We start from the raw sequence: 17,403 nt of genomic DNA, 5'->3' as shown, positions 1-17,403 counted from the left end.
TCAAAACCATTAACAAAGTAGCGTGTGACAGAAAGTGTAGATGTTGAGAAACGTATGCTCAAATTGTGACATGCGCATTCACTTAGAGCAGAATACGACACATATTACTAGTATTACACTGGTACCCTTGATGTTGTTTATGCTTTAGGTCTTTTGTATTTCTGTTTTTGTATTATATTTAGCTTGTTTTGTATGACCAGTTTGTGACTGCATAATTGCATAAAAACATGCAATAGCGTACATATAAATTACTATAAATAGCTAATTTCCATTGAAACTCCCGGAAAGGGAAGGCGCATGTGACGACTGAGCTCTATCCGCCTGCATGTTATTGTTTGCGATCACATTTTGAAGGAAATTGGGTCACTCACAAATCGAAAGCGTTTACAGTCACACATTCCTCCGTTGTCTGCGGATATGCATCGTTAATGAAGATTCTGTTTGGTTGCCAGCAGGCAGGTAACGTTGATGCCACTATTTACTAAATGGCAGCAGCTCACGAAAGCTAACTAGCATGTACGGTTTTGCTAGGTCTGCATCACATTTCTCGTTATATGGGAAACCCAACAGTACACGGTTGGCTGCACGTTAAGTAGTCATTCATCAAATTCGCAAAGGAAAAAAAACCGTTTTGAAATGCGTCAATTTACCGTTTAAAAAAAAAAAAAAAAAAGCTTATATAACGAAATAGTTAGCAAGCGATAGCTGGTCACTCGGTTCGATGATTCTTAAAAACAAGAAGAGGAAAAAAAAAAAGCATCACATGTCAAGTCATCGTTGTAAGAGTCACGACGTTGCAATAATCCAGAATGTGAATTTTTTTTTTTTTTTAATTGTTTTGAAGTTGAGAGAAATGGTCAAACTGATTGCTTTGAAACGATATACTGTCCACGCACGACTACTACATTGCATTTGATCACATTCATGATATGATTGATAGTCACAGGGTTCATCATTAAAAAAAAAAAAAAACGTTTGTGTTCTTGCGGCAGCTGATGGATGCTGTTTAACACCTTGGCATCTCGATTAAACGTGACCGACAACTGAGATGATGTCCAGGCGAGGCAGGAACAGCCGCGCTTGGCGATACGTTTGGGGTGGAATACAGCAGGATGCTGATGCAAGAGGGCTTGTCGTGGCCACTGAAAGTGACCGATGGGGCTATGAGCGCCTGGAGGTTAGCACTTATCTGCTGTTTTTTTTTTTTTTTTTTTTCTCCCCCAACTGGAATTGAAATACTTAAGAAATGTATGGCATTTATGATCTCTGAATTCCTGTCTCTTCTTCTACTCCGCTTTCAAGTACAGCGATTCTGATTCCGACTACTCAGCGGTGACGGTCCCACCGGTGCCCAGCGCTGTGCCCGTGACCGGAGAGTCTTACTGTGGCTGCGATTACCAGGCTGAGACCATCCACCATCGACAAAGTTTCTACCAAGTCAAAGACTGTCACTGTGGAGAGGATGACCAAGGTCAGATATAGTCTGCGCTGCGTTGTTTTGCATCCTGTGTCAGTTGAATATATTTTTGGGGATGGGACCAAAATCTAAATTTTTGGTCATGGTCTGTTATTATTATTATTTTTTTTTTTTTAATTACTAAATAATCCAAAGCGTTAATACCTTGGGAGCAAATCTATTAACTCTGTTGGACTCTTAAGTTATCTGAGAAGTGTTGTATAAACCCACCTTTTCCTCACTCCGTGGGAGCCTTGCGGTAGTACGTCGCCTCAAAACTGAAAGTCTCCATTTTTTGAAAATACAGTAGTTAGGCTGGATACAGTACATTTGGATAGACCTGGTTTGTTAAAAATCAATAGCTTTAATGCTTCATTTCAGAAGGAAGCCTGTCAGACACAAAGGTAAATTTGCATGTAGATTAATTTCCATATATTAGACTGCTTAGTCAACTAGTCTTTTCTTTTTTTTTTGTCTAGACCTCTGAAATAGAGTTTGGGAAGATGATGTGACCACCACAGTCGTTGGCTTTGGGGAACTAATCAACCCTTTTCTTTTGTCGGGAGCTTGACACGTGCGCAGACTTTGATGGGCATGGCTGGCTGCAGTGACATGTCCGTACCATTCGGATCAATGACCACGTAATGAATAAAACAATAAATTTAGCTAAATAAATTTGCAATTGAACATGACTTTGGGGAGGTTTTGTGTTGATGTTGGTACACAACAGTATATGATTGCAATAAGGTATAATACAAAATTTAACGATTCAGTGTTTGGTACTTCAAGCATTTTATTTATTAATTCCCCCCCCCCTTGAAAAGTAGTGTTTTTTTGAAATGCAAGGATTCTGCCCGACAGCGACGATATGCATCTTTGGTTAATTGAAGACTCCGAATTGTCCATGGGGAACAGTAGAACACATCAGTAAGTCTCATGAGACTTCAACTCAGTGGAAATCTTAAGGATGTAGTCCACAGGTGCCACCACCACCAAACCACCACGTTTGTAATAATAACTATAGATCCAGAAATGGAACTTGGAGCAATAGAGGAAATGGATTTGGTCTGACTTTTATTTTAATTCAATCTCGCTTTTAATTCAATATGAGTAAAAATAATAAATTAAATATTGATTACATGTCGTCACTGTTGGGCGGCAACTTCCATGTCCAAATTTGGTCAATTTAATATTTTTTCACAAGTCGATGCTATTGGTCACCCCCCACATTGGTCTGTTACAGTATTTTTTACAAGTGATTGAGCAATCTAAAGTGTTGAAAATGGCTTGCTCTCTTTGACGATGCAGTGTAAATAACTCCGCAAACATTTTTTGGGTTTCAGGAAAAGTGATGGTTTTCGTGATGAGAGGATTCTTCCTGACGCCAGCGTTATACAAATTAATTTTAGCAAGCAGATGCTAACGTAAATACAGTACTCTTACCATAAGAGTCCAAGACAGTAAAAGAATGTTAATTTAAAACTCATTCACTGCCAGCCCCTCCAAGTTAACATGGACATTTGACTTCTAAAGATGTCAGTGGTAGTGAATGAGTGTCTGAACACTTGATTATGATCTTATGATGCTGACAATTTGAGCCTAGTACAAGTTGTTCACGTCACAGTATCTCCAATGGGTAAAAAATAGTTTGGAAATGAGAACAACTTCGATGTCAACTGTAAATATATTGTATTCAACTTTGAATGGAGCACTGTAATTGTGCTTTCATCCACTTACTGGAATGACTGAGAAAACCCATTGGATGTCTCGTGGGGTACATTCTGAATGTCTCCAACACTGCATTTCTAGTTTTACACTGGAATTTTGACAGGCAAAATTTTTGGGCCAATATTTGAATCTTCACTGACTTCACTGTAACAGAACGCTCTTCTGACTTCTGTGCAGGCAGCATTCAGTGACTGTGGGAGTGAGTGTGAATGGTTGTCTATGTAAATGTGCCCTCTGCTTGAATGGCGACCCGTCCAGGGTGTGATCTGCTTTTAGCCAGAAGTCAGCTGGGATAGATAAGCTCCTGCTCCCCGCCACCCCTGAACAGGGTAAGCAGTGTAGAAAATTGATGGATATTTGAATCTTGACTGTTTTGACCATTTTAGAATTTGACTGGGTTTGGGATGCCAACAGCCGATCAACAGCAACATTACTGAGATGCGACAATCGCGAGGTCAACTTCCACTCCGAGTACAGCTGCGGCACGGCTGCAATCCGTGGTTCCAAGGAGCTGGTGGAAGGGCAACACTTTTGGGAAATAAAGATGACATCCCCCGTGTATGGGACAGACATGGTATATGCACTGCCAGGAATAAAGAAAAACAGTTATGTTGTTATGAAGCAGAAGTTGATTTGTTCTCTAAATTGTCATTTTGCCCAGATGGTTGGAATCGGTACCTCTGATGTGAACCTTGACAAATACAGGCATTCATTCTGCAGCCTTTTGGGAAAAGATGTGGACAGCTGGGGTCTGTCTTACACTGGTATGACCCTCCATTCTGTGCAAAACCAAAGCAAGAATGTAGATTTAGCACCTTCATTTTTAGACACTAATATGCAAGTGAAGCTATCAATAGTTCTTCTACAGTGTAGATGTCAAATGTCATTCTTTTTGACAGGCTTGTTGCATCATAAAGGAGACAAGAGGTACTTTTCCTCTCGTTTTGGCCAGGGTTCCATCATTGGGGTTCATTTGGACACGTGGCACGGAACGCTTACATTCTTTAAGAATCGCAAGTGCATAGGTAAGGACTAGAGAATGCAGTGGCATATCTTAACCAAACATGTTTGTTCATACTAATTTGTGTACAGTGGGACCCCCGCGTACTCGTGTTTCAGCACCTGCATGGTCACCTATTAGCGGATGTTACAAAAAGAAAAGAAAAAATCCCACTTTTTTTTTTTACTTACAAAAAAACTTATTGAAGAATTTTGGGGTGTTTTAAATTTTTAGTTTTTTCCCCCCAATATGTTTATTATCTGCAGATTTACTAGTTACAGTCCCTATCCAACTCAAATATTGGGGATCCCACTGTATACCAAAATCAGTTTTGCACTTTTCTTACAGGGATTTGCTTTATAAATACACAAAATAATGACTAACTCTTATAACTGTATACAGTAACATAAAAACCTTGTTCCTAAGTGCAGCAAGTAGAATAATAATTACTTCTGAGTCCAGTGTCTTAACAAATTAGTGGCCACTAGAGGGTACGCGAGTTGTTGATTATCTGTATTATTGTTTATTAACACAAGTCAATAAATAGTGTGCTTCCTGACAGTATAGAATAATGTTTATACATCACATATTTATTAGTCCAATGTCTCGTTGAACTGAAGCAATTTGTCGTGATGTAAATATTCATTAGCATCAGTTTATGGCGCCCCCTCCTGGTAGTTTGTTTAATTATAAGGACAGTTGGACACTACTGTGGAACAGTTGGTTCTGGCGCCTTTCCCTTAAAGGGACTAAATTCTGCCTTTACTAATATAAGAGTGATACGCTAAGGTACATGCAGTCATAATCAGTTACTGCTGTTATTACCGTTTATCATTTTATTGTTTAATATTTATGCCTAGGAATGTTTTTATTATTTTTTAAAATACAAATATGTGCTGTAATTATCAATACCAGTATTGATGCCGATACTGTAAGTCTGTCCTATGCACCGATTCCTTAAGGACACGGATTACATCACTTAGGCAACTGCAAATTATGACCTACACAATGGATGATGAACTCCACTTAATCACTTCCGTAAGCGCATGCGACATGGCATATCTAGTAAAGAGAAGTAAACAACGGCGTTATAGTCGCAGTTCCGTTGTCATGACATAGTTTATTTTATAACGTAGTATTTTCAGGCGGCACGGTGGACGACTGGTTAGAGCGTCTGCCTCACAGTTCTGAGGACCCGGGTTCTATCCCCGGTCCCGCCTGTGTGGAGTTTGCATGTTCTCCCCGTGCCTGCGTGGGTTTTCTCCGGGCACTCCGGTTTCCTCCCACATCCCAAAAACATGCATTAATTGGGGACTCAAAATTGCCCGTAGGTGTGAATGTGAGTGCGAATGGTTGTTTGTATGTGCCATGCGATTGGCTGGCAACCAGTTCAGGGTGTACCCCGCCTCCTGCCCGATGATAGCTGGGATAGGTTCCAGCACGCCCGCGACCCTTGTGAAGGTAAGTGGCTCAGAAAGTGGATGGATGGATAGTATTTTCAAGATGCAGTCTCATTTATTTTTACTGATATTATTTTGTACCTCTGAGTAGGACCCACTGTATTGAATGTAGTTGTAAAGTTCGAACGACCTCACTGCAAATATAACCATACAGTAGTTGTCTGACAACATGATTTCTGAAATTCAGTACTGGACTGTAATCACACTTTTTCGTATTGGCCCTCATTGGATTATGCTGGTGTTTGGTCAGTGAAAAGTTGCACATGAATGTCTCCATTGTCAAACTAGGAATTGCTGCCACAGATCTCCAGAACAAAAGGTTTTACCCGATGGCGTGCTCCACAGCAGCCAAAAGCAGCATGAAGGTGATTAGATCCTGCTCCGCATCCACCTCCCTTTTATACCTGTGCTGCGCCCGCCTTCGCCAGCTCCTGCCAGAATGTACAGACACCCTGGATGTCCTGCCCCTGCCGCCGGGGCTTCGCCACCTGCTACACAACAAACTAGGTTGGCTGCTCAATTTCCACGGCGGCGGTGCAGAGGAAACCGCAGATGTCCCTGAACGCTCCCCGTGCTCGCCCGTCCCTCCTTCGGCCGGGCCGTCCTCCTCCGAGAGCGATTCGGAGGGTTGTACGTCCGACCCCGAGGCCTGCCAGAGGAAGAGGTGCCGCTGGACTTGACATCCTCCGCTCAAATGAGGCAGATGTTACTGTTACTACAAGTTTAAAACACCTGCCTCAAAACTTCCCTCAAGTGTGTCTCAGTATTGGGGGGAAAAAAGTAACCAGAATGGAACGGTCTTGTCATGACACAAAAACGTCTTCGTTCCCTTCACTCACACGGTATCCTACTGTACTGGCTACTGTAGCAAAAAGACCTCTTACTGTAGACATCTCTTGTCATTCATGGACTGGGTTTTGTAACATGAGGAAGTACTGTAGAGTGTAACACTGAAGTCTCAAACATGGCTATATTTTGGTGGCCATTTTTAGATGTTTTTCTGCAGAAGTGGGTCTCGGAATGAGGCATGCAGCTATGTTCTTTGTTGTTGTCTAGTATGCAAATTGTGTATATTCTTAAACTAAATGCTATCACTTCTTAATCAAAATAATCTCTTATTTTGCACTCTGCAATTTGGTTAGACTATTTATTTGTGAGATGAAGAATAAGTGGACTACTTTTGAGTGCGCTTCATGAAAATGTTCCCAAAGAAGGACCAACACCCTTTTTACTCTAGTCATAACTGTTACATGCAAGCTGCCTTTATTTACTGCTACACCATGATGAGAACTTTTTAAATATTTTGTTTTTACTTTCCAAATGCCTTTGTCTACTTTTTAACACTTAGGACATTTTTTTTAAAATTAAAAACCTGAAAAGCTGTAATTTTTTTTAATTTTATAGTTTTAAGATTCACACATTTGCAGCCTACAAACATTCTACACATTTAATTGTTAGAACAGACAAAACATTTTAATTGGATAAACAGTGCCAAACAGGAAAAATGTCATACGTCAGTGCATTTAAAGTAGCACGGTTTACTTTTGTAAAAGATGTAGATGTGACCTGCCAAGATAGTCCATCATGACTTAAGTTACAATGCAATATAAGAATTTTGTCCTTTCTGACGAAATTGGAATTGTCTATTACAGTGCAGCAAGAGTGGCGATAGTATTACAAGCCCTGTGTTTCCAGTGTTAGCTAAATGACAATTTTCACCCCTGCGGATCTGATAGTGTAACTGCTGAGTTACAATAGCTGTTATTTTTGTGGTCTTTCACACCATTCGTCTTATTGATGCAACCAAGCACTTATCATCTTGTCATTTGATTAAAAATGAAAATGTAACCTTTTTTTATTATTATTATTATTATCAATCTATGATTTAAAGACCTTTTATTTGCTTTTTTTTCAACAGCATGATTTTCTGATGAAAATAAAATGAATGCTGAATATTCAAGAACATGGTTTCTTTTGTGAACAACAATAATCACCACAACTCAAACTTCAGAAATAATTTGAGCTGTTTCCTTTCATAGTTGATTCAAATACCTTGGATGCTGAGCACATGGACTGGCATTTTTAACACATTATTGAAATCTGAAAATAATGTATGACTGTTGCTAATCGGTCCACCATATGCAAATAAGATGAGAATTTATAATGAAATTAAACACTGAGCATGAATTTTTTTTTTAATTAGAATGTTGCTGAGTGATGGTGAAAACAAAAGGGGGAGAACCAGGGAAGTAATAAACTTGCTTAGAGCATGTTTTAAATGTACAGGTGCACCTCAATAAATTAGAACAGGCGTGTCAAACAATTTTTTTTTTTTTTTTTTTTTTGGTCAAACATTGCTGGTTCAGTTTTCCTCAGATGACCGGTATGACTGTGAAACCATATAAACATTTAATCGCCTCATCAAATAATTACATATACACAAAAAAATTATGAATAAGTTTTGAAATCAGAAGTCAAGGACAATAGTTCAACAATTTTTCAAGTTCCAGTAAAAAGGGGTTTGGTAACCCCAAAAAAATACTTGTAATATCCAAGATCTAAATTTTACAGATTTAAGCAAGAATTATGGAAGTTGATGCACATGTTTTGCTTTTGCGGGCCACATAAAATGATGTGGTTGGCCAGATCTAGCCCCCAGGCCTAGAGTTTGACACATGAATTAGAATATTGTGTAAAATTTAATTTATTTTAGTAGTTCAATTCAAAAGGCAAAGGTCATAGTCACAACACAAACAGTGAAATGTTTCCTTATTAAAAATAATTTACAGCTAACGAAAAACCCAAATCACCATCTCAAGAAAAGGAAATATTACTTAAGAAACAAAAAAATATTGTAATAAATTAGGCAGTAAATTTACCTTCTGTATTCTGTATTTTATTATATATTTTATTTATGTATAATATGAGTTTCACTTTTTAAATTGAGCTACTGAAATATACGAACTTTTCGACGATATTATGTGTGGTAAACGGAATAAGGACACAATAACACAAACAACAACACATCATAGCCAAAAGCGGTCCGGAAAGTCAAGAATAAGTATAGGAACTAAAGTTCACAAAGGATTCACACGGATCATGATAACTGTCGGACCAACATTGCGGAACTCGCATGTTATGTTTGCGGAGGTCAATTGAAATTGTATCTTCTGCTACAAACCTTCAGGTAATTTGTTTTAACTGCGTCTGTATTATCTTAAAAGAAATTATAGCTAAGCAAGCCTCAGATGGGAATTGCTTCGCGAGGGTTATGAACAGAGAAAGAGCAGCAACATAAAGTGATGTTAGCTATCTTCTCCACAGGTGATCACATCGCCGCCATGGTGAAGAAAAAGCGGCTTCGTCTCATAGCGGAGATGGCTCGGAAGATCCGCGCTTACCGAGAGCTGAAGAACCGACCGCGGGACTCGCAGAAGTACGCCCTCGACTACGACACCATGAGGCGGCCTCACACGGGGAAGATGCTGCCCGTGCTGGCTTGGCAGGATGTCCGCCGCGAGAGTCGCCTCTTCTCTCTGCTGGCCGGTATGCGGATGTTCGGTGTGGGTCGAGTCTTTACTCGCAAGTCGTGGCTGGAGGACCACACGGAGCCCAGTTACTGGCAGCTCACCAAGGTCAAGGTGGACTACACAGCGGAAGTAAACTTCAATTCTAATATTTGTTCCATAAAATTGTGTTAATTTATTCCCAAAACTGTCGAGTGTTTCACTTTGCAGCACTGCTTCCATGTGGATGTTACTTTTCTGTCCAATCAGATTTCAGCCTCTATGTGTTGCCATGTCAACCTAATCTGCCCCGAGCCTTCGAATTCATTAGTGCTGGCTGATGTATTAAAAACCATGTTAGCAATGGGTCTGGTTCTTTGGCGCATCAGATTTCAAAATGTCAACTTTATTCCACCTTCTGATTGGTTGGTCATGGCAAGCCCAGTTTGATTAGCAAAACATGTTTAGCGGTTTGCACACATTCACTGAAAAATTAAAATAAAAAATAAATTTCCCTAATTCAAACATGTACACCAGTTGCTCATGATTAAAATGAGTTGAAGTAACATATGTTATTGGATCATATTCGATTAAGAGGGGAAAGTTCAATCAGTTTACCACATTTTAATCATGTGCAATTTCCCCCCAATGTTGATGCATTTAATTACCAGCCTCTCTGGTGAGTGTGATAAATTAAATTGAAATAGTTTATGGTTTTGTCATGTTATTTGATAAATGTTGCTTCCAGATAATGTACGTGGCACAGTTGTGTGCTGTTATTTTGTTTCTGTACAATATTAATGATTTCTGTAATTGCAACATAATAGCGGTGATATTAAGAGGTGGATTAAGTCAGGTAGTCCCCACTGAAAGCCCAGGTAACAAATGCACTTTTGTGTCTGTACGCTACATAATCCACCTGCTTTGTGTGTCTTCTAGAACATGGATCATGGAAAAGCATGGGGCATCCTCACCTTTAAAGGTAAACCACCGGGGTGTCTATAGTGCAAGCAGTGGCCATAACATTACGTCGCCAGTCACAATTAGCATTTAGCTATCTCCATGTGTTGTATCGTTCTGTACTATCTATACATCTGTCGTCCCTGACGTTCCTATCTCAAATCATCCCTAAATTGCCAATAATTAATCTTAATCTACTTTTTGTATTTGGCAGGAAAAGAGGAAAAAGAGGTCAAGGAAGTAGACAAGGTGATGTACCACGACTGGCGTCTCGTTCCCAAACACAGAGAGCAACAATTCAAGGACTTTGTGCCCCTTCCTGAGCCGCCTGTACGCTACGTCCCTTACCCTCCACTGCTGCGCGCCATGAAGCTGGCTCGACACAAGCAGACGGAAGGCGGCATTCTGGCAGAGGAGCCCCTTCTGCCTTTGGAAAGGGATGTGGTGCTCACCAAAGACTATTTCCGGAGTCAAGACCAGGGGAAGAAATTGAGACAGGAGACGGCTGTGTGACGTCCACAATTGTGAAACTGAAGGACAAGAGCCATATCGTGCTTCTATCATATGGAACGGACCTGTTTCCACATTTAAAATTATTTGTCAAATGTATGATTAAGATTAAACAAATGTAATGTGTGCACTCCCACCCCCCCCCCACCCCCTCCCGTCATTGCTCTTGTCAAAGACCCATTACAGTAGTGTGATTGTGTGTCGTGACCAAACTGGCTGAACAGCGTGTCTGTGATTGAAGCATTTTTTTTCTCCCAGGATGTGGACAAACGTGGACAAAACAACTTGACACATTTGTCATCAAACATCAAAGAAGGATAGTAAAGCTGATTTAAATGCTGACAACACACCAAAAAGGTTTAAAGTAAACCATTTAAACATGGTAAAGGTGGTCCAGGTGCATGTCGGTGTGCAGAGGACACTTCAAAAGTGACAATTATTAGGAAATAAATGGAAATCCATAGATTTTACTACACGGCTTCTCTTGGTTATGGTTGGGAGAGCTGGAGCCTTCCCCTGCTGACTTTGGCCGAGAGGCAGGGTACACACCGCTGGACTGGTTGCCGGTCAATCACAGTAAATGGTAATTGGGTAAGTGATGCAAATAGTATCATAAATGTGTTTTAACATTTTTCTAATGCAAACTAATACTTTCTTAAATGACTTATTTATGCATTTGTCAGTAGTGCTTCAGGTTATTTCAAGGAATAAAAAAAAAAGGCCACTGCTCGTTGGGCCCGTCAACGCAGATTTTTTTTTTTTTTTCCTGTATTACTTCCCCAGTTTTGTGCATCGAAATAATCTTGTCTCTGAGGTCTGCAGACAATTCTTTTGACTTGTACTCTGACATGCACTGCCAACTGTGGTGTATTTTTTATATTGCAATTTAAAAAAAGGACATATCAGTATGGGATGCGTGTGGAATGCAAGATAAATATATGTAATCAATTTTGCAACAGGGCTGTGTAAAATAACGGAAAAAGTGAAGCGCTTAAATACTTATTGTAGAAGAGCAACGTTGAGGTCCTGGAAGATAGAGAAAATATACTGCGGAGTTAAAAGACTGTTGCCGTGTACAACAACAGTATTTCTTACGGCATCTTCATTTAATACAAATTTATATGAATTCGTATAATAACTTTATAAATAATCATACAAATTCGTCGAACTAATACGCATGCGTTTATCTTTCTATAAGGACTGAACACGTTTCCACCAGTCTGCTTAAGAAAAGGAAGCGCGTGTTGAACTGCGGTCCCAACCGGCACCATGATGTGCTTCTTTCTCTCTTTGTTTTCTCAAATCTTCCAGTCAGGTTGGTGTTACATTTATACCTTGCAATTCGACACCGTGTGGTTATTTACGGCGGGCGAGAGCTTCGCATTTGCCGCCGAATGCTCACTGCGGTGTTTGGCAGGTTAGCCCATTGGTTACGTTAGCAATAGCATTGGAAACCGCCTTGCATTGTGGGATGTGGCGTCCATTTTGGAGCTAGCGGTATCCATGGTGAACGTAAACAAGGCTTCGTAGTTGCTGTGTGATGGGATGTTAAAATACAGGAAAGGGAAGTGGGTTTACTGTACATAACTGTTGTATGTACTACAAGTGCTGCCCTCTGCTGGCAGTGTGAAGGAGATACGCTGCAATGGGGCCGGGAAAAAGTCACCCCGAGATCCGTAACATGAATTTGAACAATCACTGGTTAAACACGCACGCATTCAAGTGCCCGCCCAGTGGACATACCCCTTTTAAAATAATAATAATAACTTAAGGAACTTTATTCCCCTCTTATTTTCAAGGTAGTCAGACGTGAGGTGGAATTTGTATGTAACGTGTATGTTTTTTTGTATACTTTTTTTTTTTGTATTTTGTGTTTTTATGGATTTTTTAAGTCTTATTCTCTCTATTACTCCCCGGTTACTGTTAATTGTGAGCAAACCTACAAATTCAGCAGGGGAGCAGATAATGATTTCCCCTTCTATAATTGCTTTTCAAAGGGCGCCTTTTACACGTCACTATTGAATGATAAGTTATTCCATAAAAATGACCCTTTTACAATTAATTTCATAGTACTGTCTCCCCTCTATTGTTGATGGGTTTCAAACTGAATGCCAACATTTGATCTCGTCGTTCATCCTCCAGGCTGGACAGGTGTGAACGAGCGCACCTTTATTGCTATAAAACCAGACGCCGTGCAGCGGAAACTGGTGGGCGAAATCGTGCAGCGCTTTGAGAGGAAAGGTTTCAAACTGGTGGCACTCAAACTTGTGCAGGTATAGGAAGAGAACACAACCTACAGCATGTAGTGTTTTATTGTTGTTCTTATACTTTACACCAAGTGTGTGTGTGACTCTCAGGCATCAGAGGATCTTCTTCTGGACCACTATTGGGATCTGAGGAACAAGCCTTTCTTCAATGGACTGATCCACTACATGAGGTCTGGTCCAGTTGTTGCCATGGTGAGATGCTATCAGCGTACCTGAAACCCGCTCCCTCTCAACCTCTTAAAGTTGCTGTGGCTACATGCACCTCTGCTTTGAGCAAATGCATTAATGTTAGGTGCACGTGGCCATGTGTTAATTCAGGTGTGGCAGGGTCTCGACGTGGTCAAGACCGCCCGCAAGATGTTGGGTGAGACCAACCCAGCTGAGTCTCTGCCTGGGACCATTCGTGGAGACTACTGCGTGGATGTGGGAAGGTAAGAACAACTGACGCTTTACTTAAGTGGGGTACACACACATCCTGATTTGTAACATCTGAAACGATTTCGCGAGAGATCCCACATGTGAATGTGAACAGTGAAAAAATTTGTGCAACAGCACAAGCTTCATTTCGTTTCCTTATTGGCGGGTGTTGACAACACATATACGGATTTGTGATCGCAAATATTGAAAAGTTTATGGTTGTCGCCCCGATTGTTTTCGGCAAAATACCTCTTAGCGCACCGAGCACGAGTCACGAATTTGGCAACACTGACTGTGCTTTTGCAAACTAGCTCTTCTCTGGTTGCAGCCATGTTGTTAGCGCAAGCTGTGAATATCAGCGAGGGCTATGGAAGCTGCAAAACAAATCTGGAAAGAAAAAATAATCCTGAGCAATAAACCCTAATCAATACAGCAATTATTCAGTGTGCTGATGTTGTGTGTGTGTGTGTTGGCAGGAACGTGATCCACGGCAGCGATTCTGTTCCGAGCGCCCAGAAGGAAATCTTCTTGTGGTTCAGGGAGCGTGAGCTCCAGCTGTGGGAGTGCAACCGCACACCCTGGATCTACTGAGGACAAAAACGCCACTGCTGTGTTTCAGCTTCATCGTCACGCTTTGGCCTCAGTCGCTTGTTCCGATGTCTCACAAATGCTATAAAGTTGAATTATTGTCTAATATTCCGTTTGAACTATTGAAATGTACTTCCCCTTTATAGCTTGTGCATTTTTGCTGTGAGCATACTTTAGGGACCTGGTTTGCAACAAATAAGATGTGCGCACTGCGTTTAGTTGTGTCAGTTGTCACTACTGAGCTTGCGGTCTTTAGTGCACCAGGAAACTAAGAAAAGGAAAAGCAAGAATGTCAAGGAAAGATTGGGAACGGCTTATTCAAATAGCAACAGTGATACTATAAGCCAATGTTTGTCTTTGATTGTCATAATTTAGTGCTTTACTGTTTGTCTAAAATGTCCATTGCTGAATAAGCAGATTGTCTTTTTAAATGTAAATGCATCTTTTTTTCTTTTTTTTTTTGACATACAACATTCAGGACACTTTAGTTTTGTTCATGATGATACATGATTGGTTTGTATTGCAAATGCTAAAATAAAATATTTCTTCACTCATCTGATGCATTTGTGTGCGTGAGATGCATACACACACACACACACAAATATTTATCAGCACACACGTTTAATATTTTATAATCCACACAGAGATCAATGCATGAATTTCCATGTTGACCAAAGAGGATGGGCTTTACAGTGACCCTGTACACACAGTGACAACAATCCACCTTGTGCTTTATGTCACCTAAAGCACCACAATAACCTCGGACCTTTCACCAGGGGTACTCCCAACTGTTTCTATCAATAAATATCTCTTTAGAGGTGAGATGACTGGTAATAATATCATTTAAACATGCCTTCACCATTGAATCCATCCATTTGTAATCACTTTGTATTCCAAGTGCAAGTATTCCTACAAGTATCATAATGGATGAAATTTCACCGATGGCAACTTGAAATGTAATCTGACGTCAATCTCGGTATCGTTTTGAAATGGTTTTGGTACATACTATAGATTTCGGGAAGGGGGGGGGCGCTTCGAGCCGCTTTGAGAACGATTTTGGGTTCGCCGGGTGGCAAACTTAAGGAAGAGAAGGAACCGTGGGGTGATGCAGGACAATATAGAAGGGGATAGTGCTTGAAGGGTGAACACACGACAGATAAGTGGGGTAGGGAGGTAGTTATGAAACTGAGTTACAAGGCCCACAATGATATTTAGAATGCCCTGTTGGGACAGTAACAGCATGGCAGGCAGATTAGGAAAGTACAAGGCATTAACGTTAGTAGTTGACAGGGCACGAGGGATGACGCACAGCTTGTACAGTCATGGATTTATACACTTTTAGAGCCAAGGGATAATTTATACATGACCAGGGATTTACATTGCAGAGTTTGAGTGGCTGAAAGGAGATAGTGAGAAGGAGATGTCACTCGGGTATGTAAGACACCTGCCACACGATGATGTGGCTCCGCTCGGCTTTGCACAAAGCAGGTTTGACCTGTGAGGCTCCGTCGCTTTCTCCTTCCTCTGTCTCGTCATCCTCGCCATCCCCTGACGACAGGAAGACAAAATCCGTATGATGAGATTATGCAAATTGCTTGTCTGTATTGAGTCCATTATAAAAAAAAACGGGGGATATTTAGCTTGAGACAAATCTTTCCAAGGACATCATTATAATCCTAACGCCAAGTAAATGTAACTACCACTATCCTTAAGTGCCATTCTTAGATTTCATGCTTAGTGAATGCTCACCTATGCGGAAGTCAATGTAACCCTCTCCACCGCTGAGCACCAACACATTTTGAACACTCTGGGCCTCGGTCTCCGGAGGGGCCGTGGAGCCCGGACCCTCTGACGGGCTGTCCAGCACGCTGCCGTTCAGTGTGGCCAGAACGTTGCCTTTCACAAACAAAAAAAGGTCATCAGAGAAGAACCTATTGTGACTTAAGCGATCCATCAGGTGTGCAGTGGAAAATGTTTCAATTCTACTTAATTGGTCCAAAAATAATTATTTATTATCTCTGTGTGTTTTTCTTCAATTGCTGTGAGTACATCAGCCTTGTTGTTCAACTAAACATGCCCACATTTCACACTGAGTAAGCAAATTTTTGAGTAAACTGATATGAGATCATCATTATTTCAGTATACAGTGAACCCCACTTTATCTCAGGGGATGCTGTATGTTTGAAAATCTGCGATATAAAGACCTTACCGCACGCTTTAAACACATTTAAACTTCATAAAACACACTTTGTCAAAGTATTGTAAACGTAATTGAACACGCACAAAAACTGCAAGCATAAAGTTTATAGAAAATACTGAATGTAGTTTTTTTCTGAGTGCAGTGAAGTGACCATTGCTCTACGACAACCAGAACAATCAAGTTGCGATCGATTCAATGCAATTGCTTTGGCGCCATCTGGTGGCATCTTACTACCAAGAAACTATATTGAACTTATGGGAGGAGCTTCATTTAGTCAGGCCACAGCGTTATCTAACAGAAAAAAAGCGCTTTGTCGCCATCTTCTGGCATCTATAGGTAATTCCAAACCAATTACTTGCAGATTTAAATTTTTTTTGCGGCAGGGCTTGGCCTTTATCCCCGTGAACGGTAGGGATTTACTGTACTACATATGCTTTTTGTGACATTTTTATTTAGTGGTGTGTTGTGAGATTGTTCTAATAAGGCTCAATAACGGTTGGGAAACACTAACCTATCCAGTTTATAACATGTAATTGGTGTTAGAAACATACAGCGTCCAGTTTGTAAATCAAAAGCATTCACTGTGATGTGTGACCACCAAGAGAATGTGATTTAGGCCCACCGGGTACTGTCACAAAGAACTTGACAGCATCGCGGTGTCCATGGAAACAGAGCTGTGCCTGAGCCATGGAGCAGTAGGGGATGAAGCTGCCGTTGCTTTTCTCGGAGCCGTCGTCGCCGTACACATGGATCACTCCCCCGGAAGATGTCGGAGATACCTTATTGGCTGAAAGGATGGGGAAAAAAATAAATAAATGCCAACGTGACGTGAGTTTACGCTTTCTCCAAGAGCAAAGGCTGAAAAAATGGAAATAAAATAACTGAAATAAAGTTACTGCAAATTAGAGTGACGGGTTTCCGCACATCTTCTGCATGCAATAGACGGAAGCCACAGCGACATATCCCTTAGAGGTCATCACCACATCGTGGCAAAAATTAATAGCATGCAAAGCAACCAGCAACCAAGGGAGTGTCATGAAGTTCTGGTAGAAATCAAAACAACCAGTTTTAAGAGAACTGGACCTTTAGCACTGCTGGACCTGAATGGTAACATCAGCATGCTACAAAATGCTTCGTGGTCAATGCTGGCATGCTGTGTTACAGCCAATAGCATTGACCTTTTTTTTTATTATTATTATTTTTTTTTTCTTAGTTAGCATGTTAGAAAGCTAATACAGTTTTAAATATCAAATTAATTGTTACAGACAATGAGCCCCTTCGTGAACAAAAAGGTTATAGTTGAGCACAAAT

General features: G+C 40.7%; 4 protein-coding genes across 17 annotated transcripts in view; 3 read left to right on the top strand and 1 right to left on the bottom strand.

Moving 5' to 3' along the window:
• Window positions 1-287: 287 nt before the first annotated feature.
• On the top strand, window positions 288-7,585 carry spsb3a (splA/ryanodine receptor domain and SOCS box containing 3a). 2 transcript variants are annotated; one of them, XM_061701328.1, is made up of 7 exons: window positions 288-459; window positions 993-1,177; window positions 1,303-1,471; window positions 3,571-3,758; window positions 3,846-3,948; window positions 4,084-4,209; window positions 5,933-7,584. In XM_061701328.1, the coding sequence occupies exons 2-7, from the start codon at window positions 1,049-1,051 to the stop codon at window positions 6,322-6,324; spliced, it is 1,107 nt and encodes a 368-aa protein (XP_061557312.1). In that variant the 5' UTR covers window positions 288-459; window positions 993-1,048; the 3' UTR covers window positions 6,325-7,584. The 2 variants fall into 2 exon arrangements, with proteins under 2 accessions (XP_061557312.1, XP_061557313.1); XM_061701329.1 differs by lacking the exon at window positions 288-459 and having other exon boundaries at window positions 1,027-1,177; window positions 1,308-1,471; window positions 5,933-7,585.
• Window positions 7,586-8,744: 1,159 nt separating this feature from the next.
• mrps34 (mitochondrial ribosomal protein S34) lies at window positions 8,745-11,134 on the top strand. The gene is made up of 4 exons (XM_061700714.1): window positions 8,745-8,831; window positions 8,969-9,303; window positions 10,090-10,132; window positions 10,325-11,134. Exons 2-4 carry the CDS (start codon window positions 8,986-8,988, stop codon window positions 10,621-10,623), a joined length of 660 nt encoding a protein of 219 aa, XP_061556698.1. The 5' UTR covers window positions 8,745-8,831; window positions 8,969-8,985; the 3' UTR covers window positions 10,624-11,134.
• Window positions 11,135-11,605: 471 nt separating this feature from the next.
• Window positions 11,606-14,351, top strand: nme3 (NME/NM23 nucleoside diphosphate kinase 3). The gene is made up of 5 exons (XM_061700371.1): window positions 11,606-11,935; window positions 12,763-12,893; window positions 12,978-13,079; window positions 13,206-13,318; window positions 13,781-14,351. The coding sequence occupies exons 1-5, from the start codon at window positions 11,890-11,892 to the stop codon at window positions 13,893-13,895; spliced, it is 507 nt and encodes a 168-aa protein (XP_061556355.1). The 5' UTR covers window positions 11,606-11,889; the 3' UTR covers window positions 13,896-14,351.
• Window positions 14,352-14,509: 158 nt separating this feature from the next.
• Window positions 14,510-17,403, bottom strand: part of mapk8ip3 (mitogen-activated protein kinase 8 interacting protein 3) — a 35,425-nt gene continuing 32,531 nt past the window's right edge. For all 13 annotated transcript variants that reach the window (XM_061700645.1, XM_061700648.1, XM_061700650.1 and 10 more), the window contains 3 exons: window positions 16,715-16,879; window positions 15,642-15,788; window positions 14,510-15,440 (listed from right to left, as the gene is read on the bottom strand). In XM_061700645.1, the coding sequence (XP_061556629.1) occupies window positions 15,316-15,440; window positions 15,642-15,788; window positions 16,715-16,879 (437 nt within the window). In that variant the 3' untranslated portion in view covers window positions 14,510-15,315. The remainder of the gene's footprint in view (window positions 15,441-15,641; window positions 15,789-16,714; window positions 16,880-17,403) is intronic.

The sequence above is a fragment of the Phycodurus eques genome, chromosome 16 (genome assembly GCF_024500275.1).
Source record: "Phycodurus eques isolate BA_2022a chromosome 16, UOR_Pequ_1.1, whole genome shotgun sequence".
NCBI classification, from domain to species: domain Eukaryota; kingdom Metazoa; phylum Chordata; class Actinopteri; order Syngnathiformes; family Syngnathidae; genus Phycodurus; species Phycodurus eques.
The sequence above is the reverse complement of the archived record's forward strand: the minus strand, read 5'-3'. Positions and strand labels throughout refer to the sequence as shown.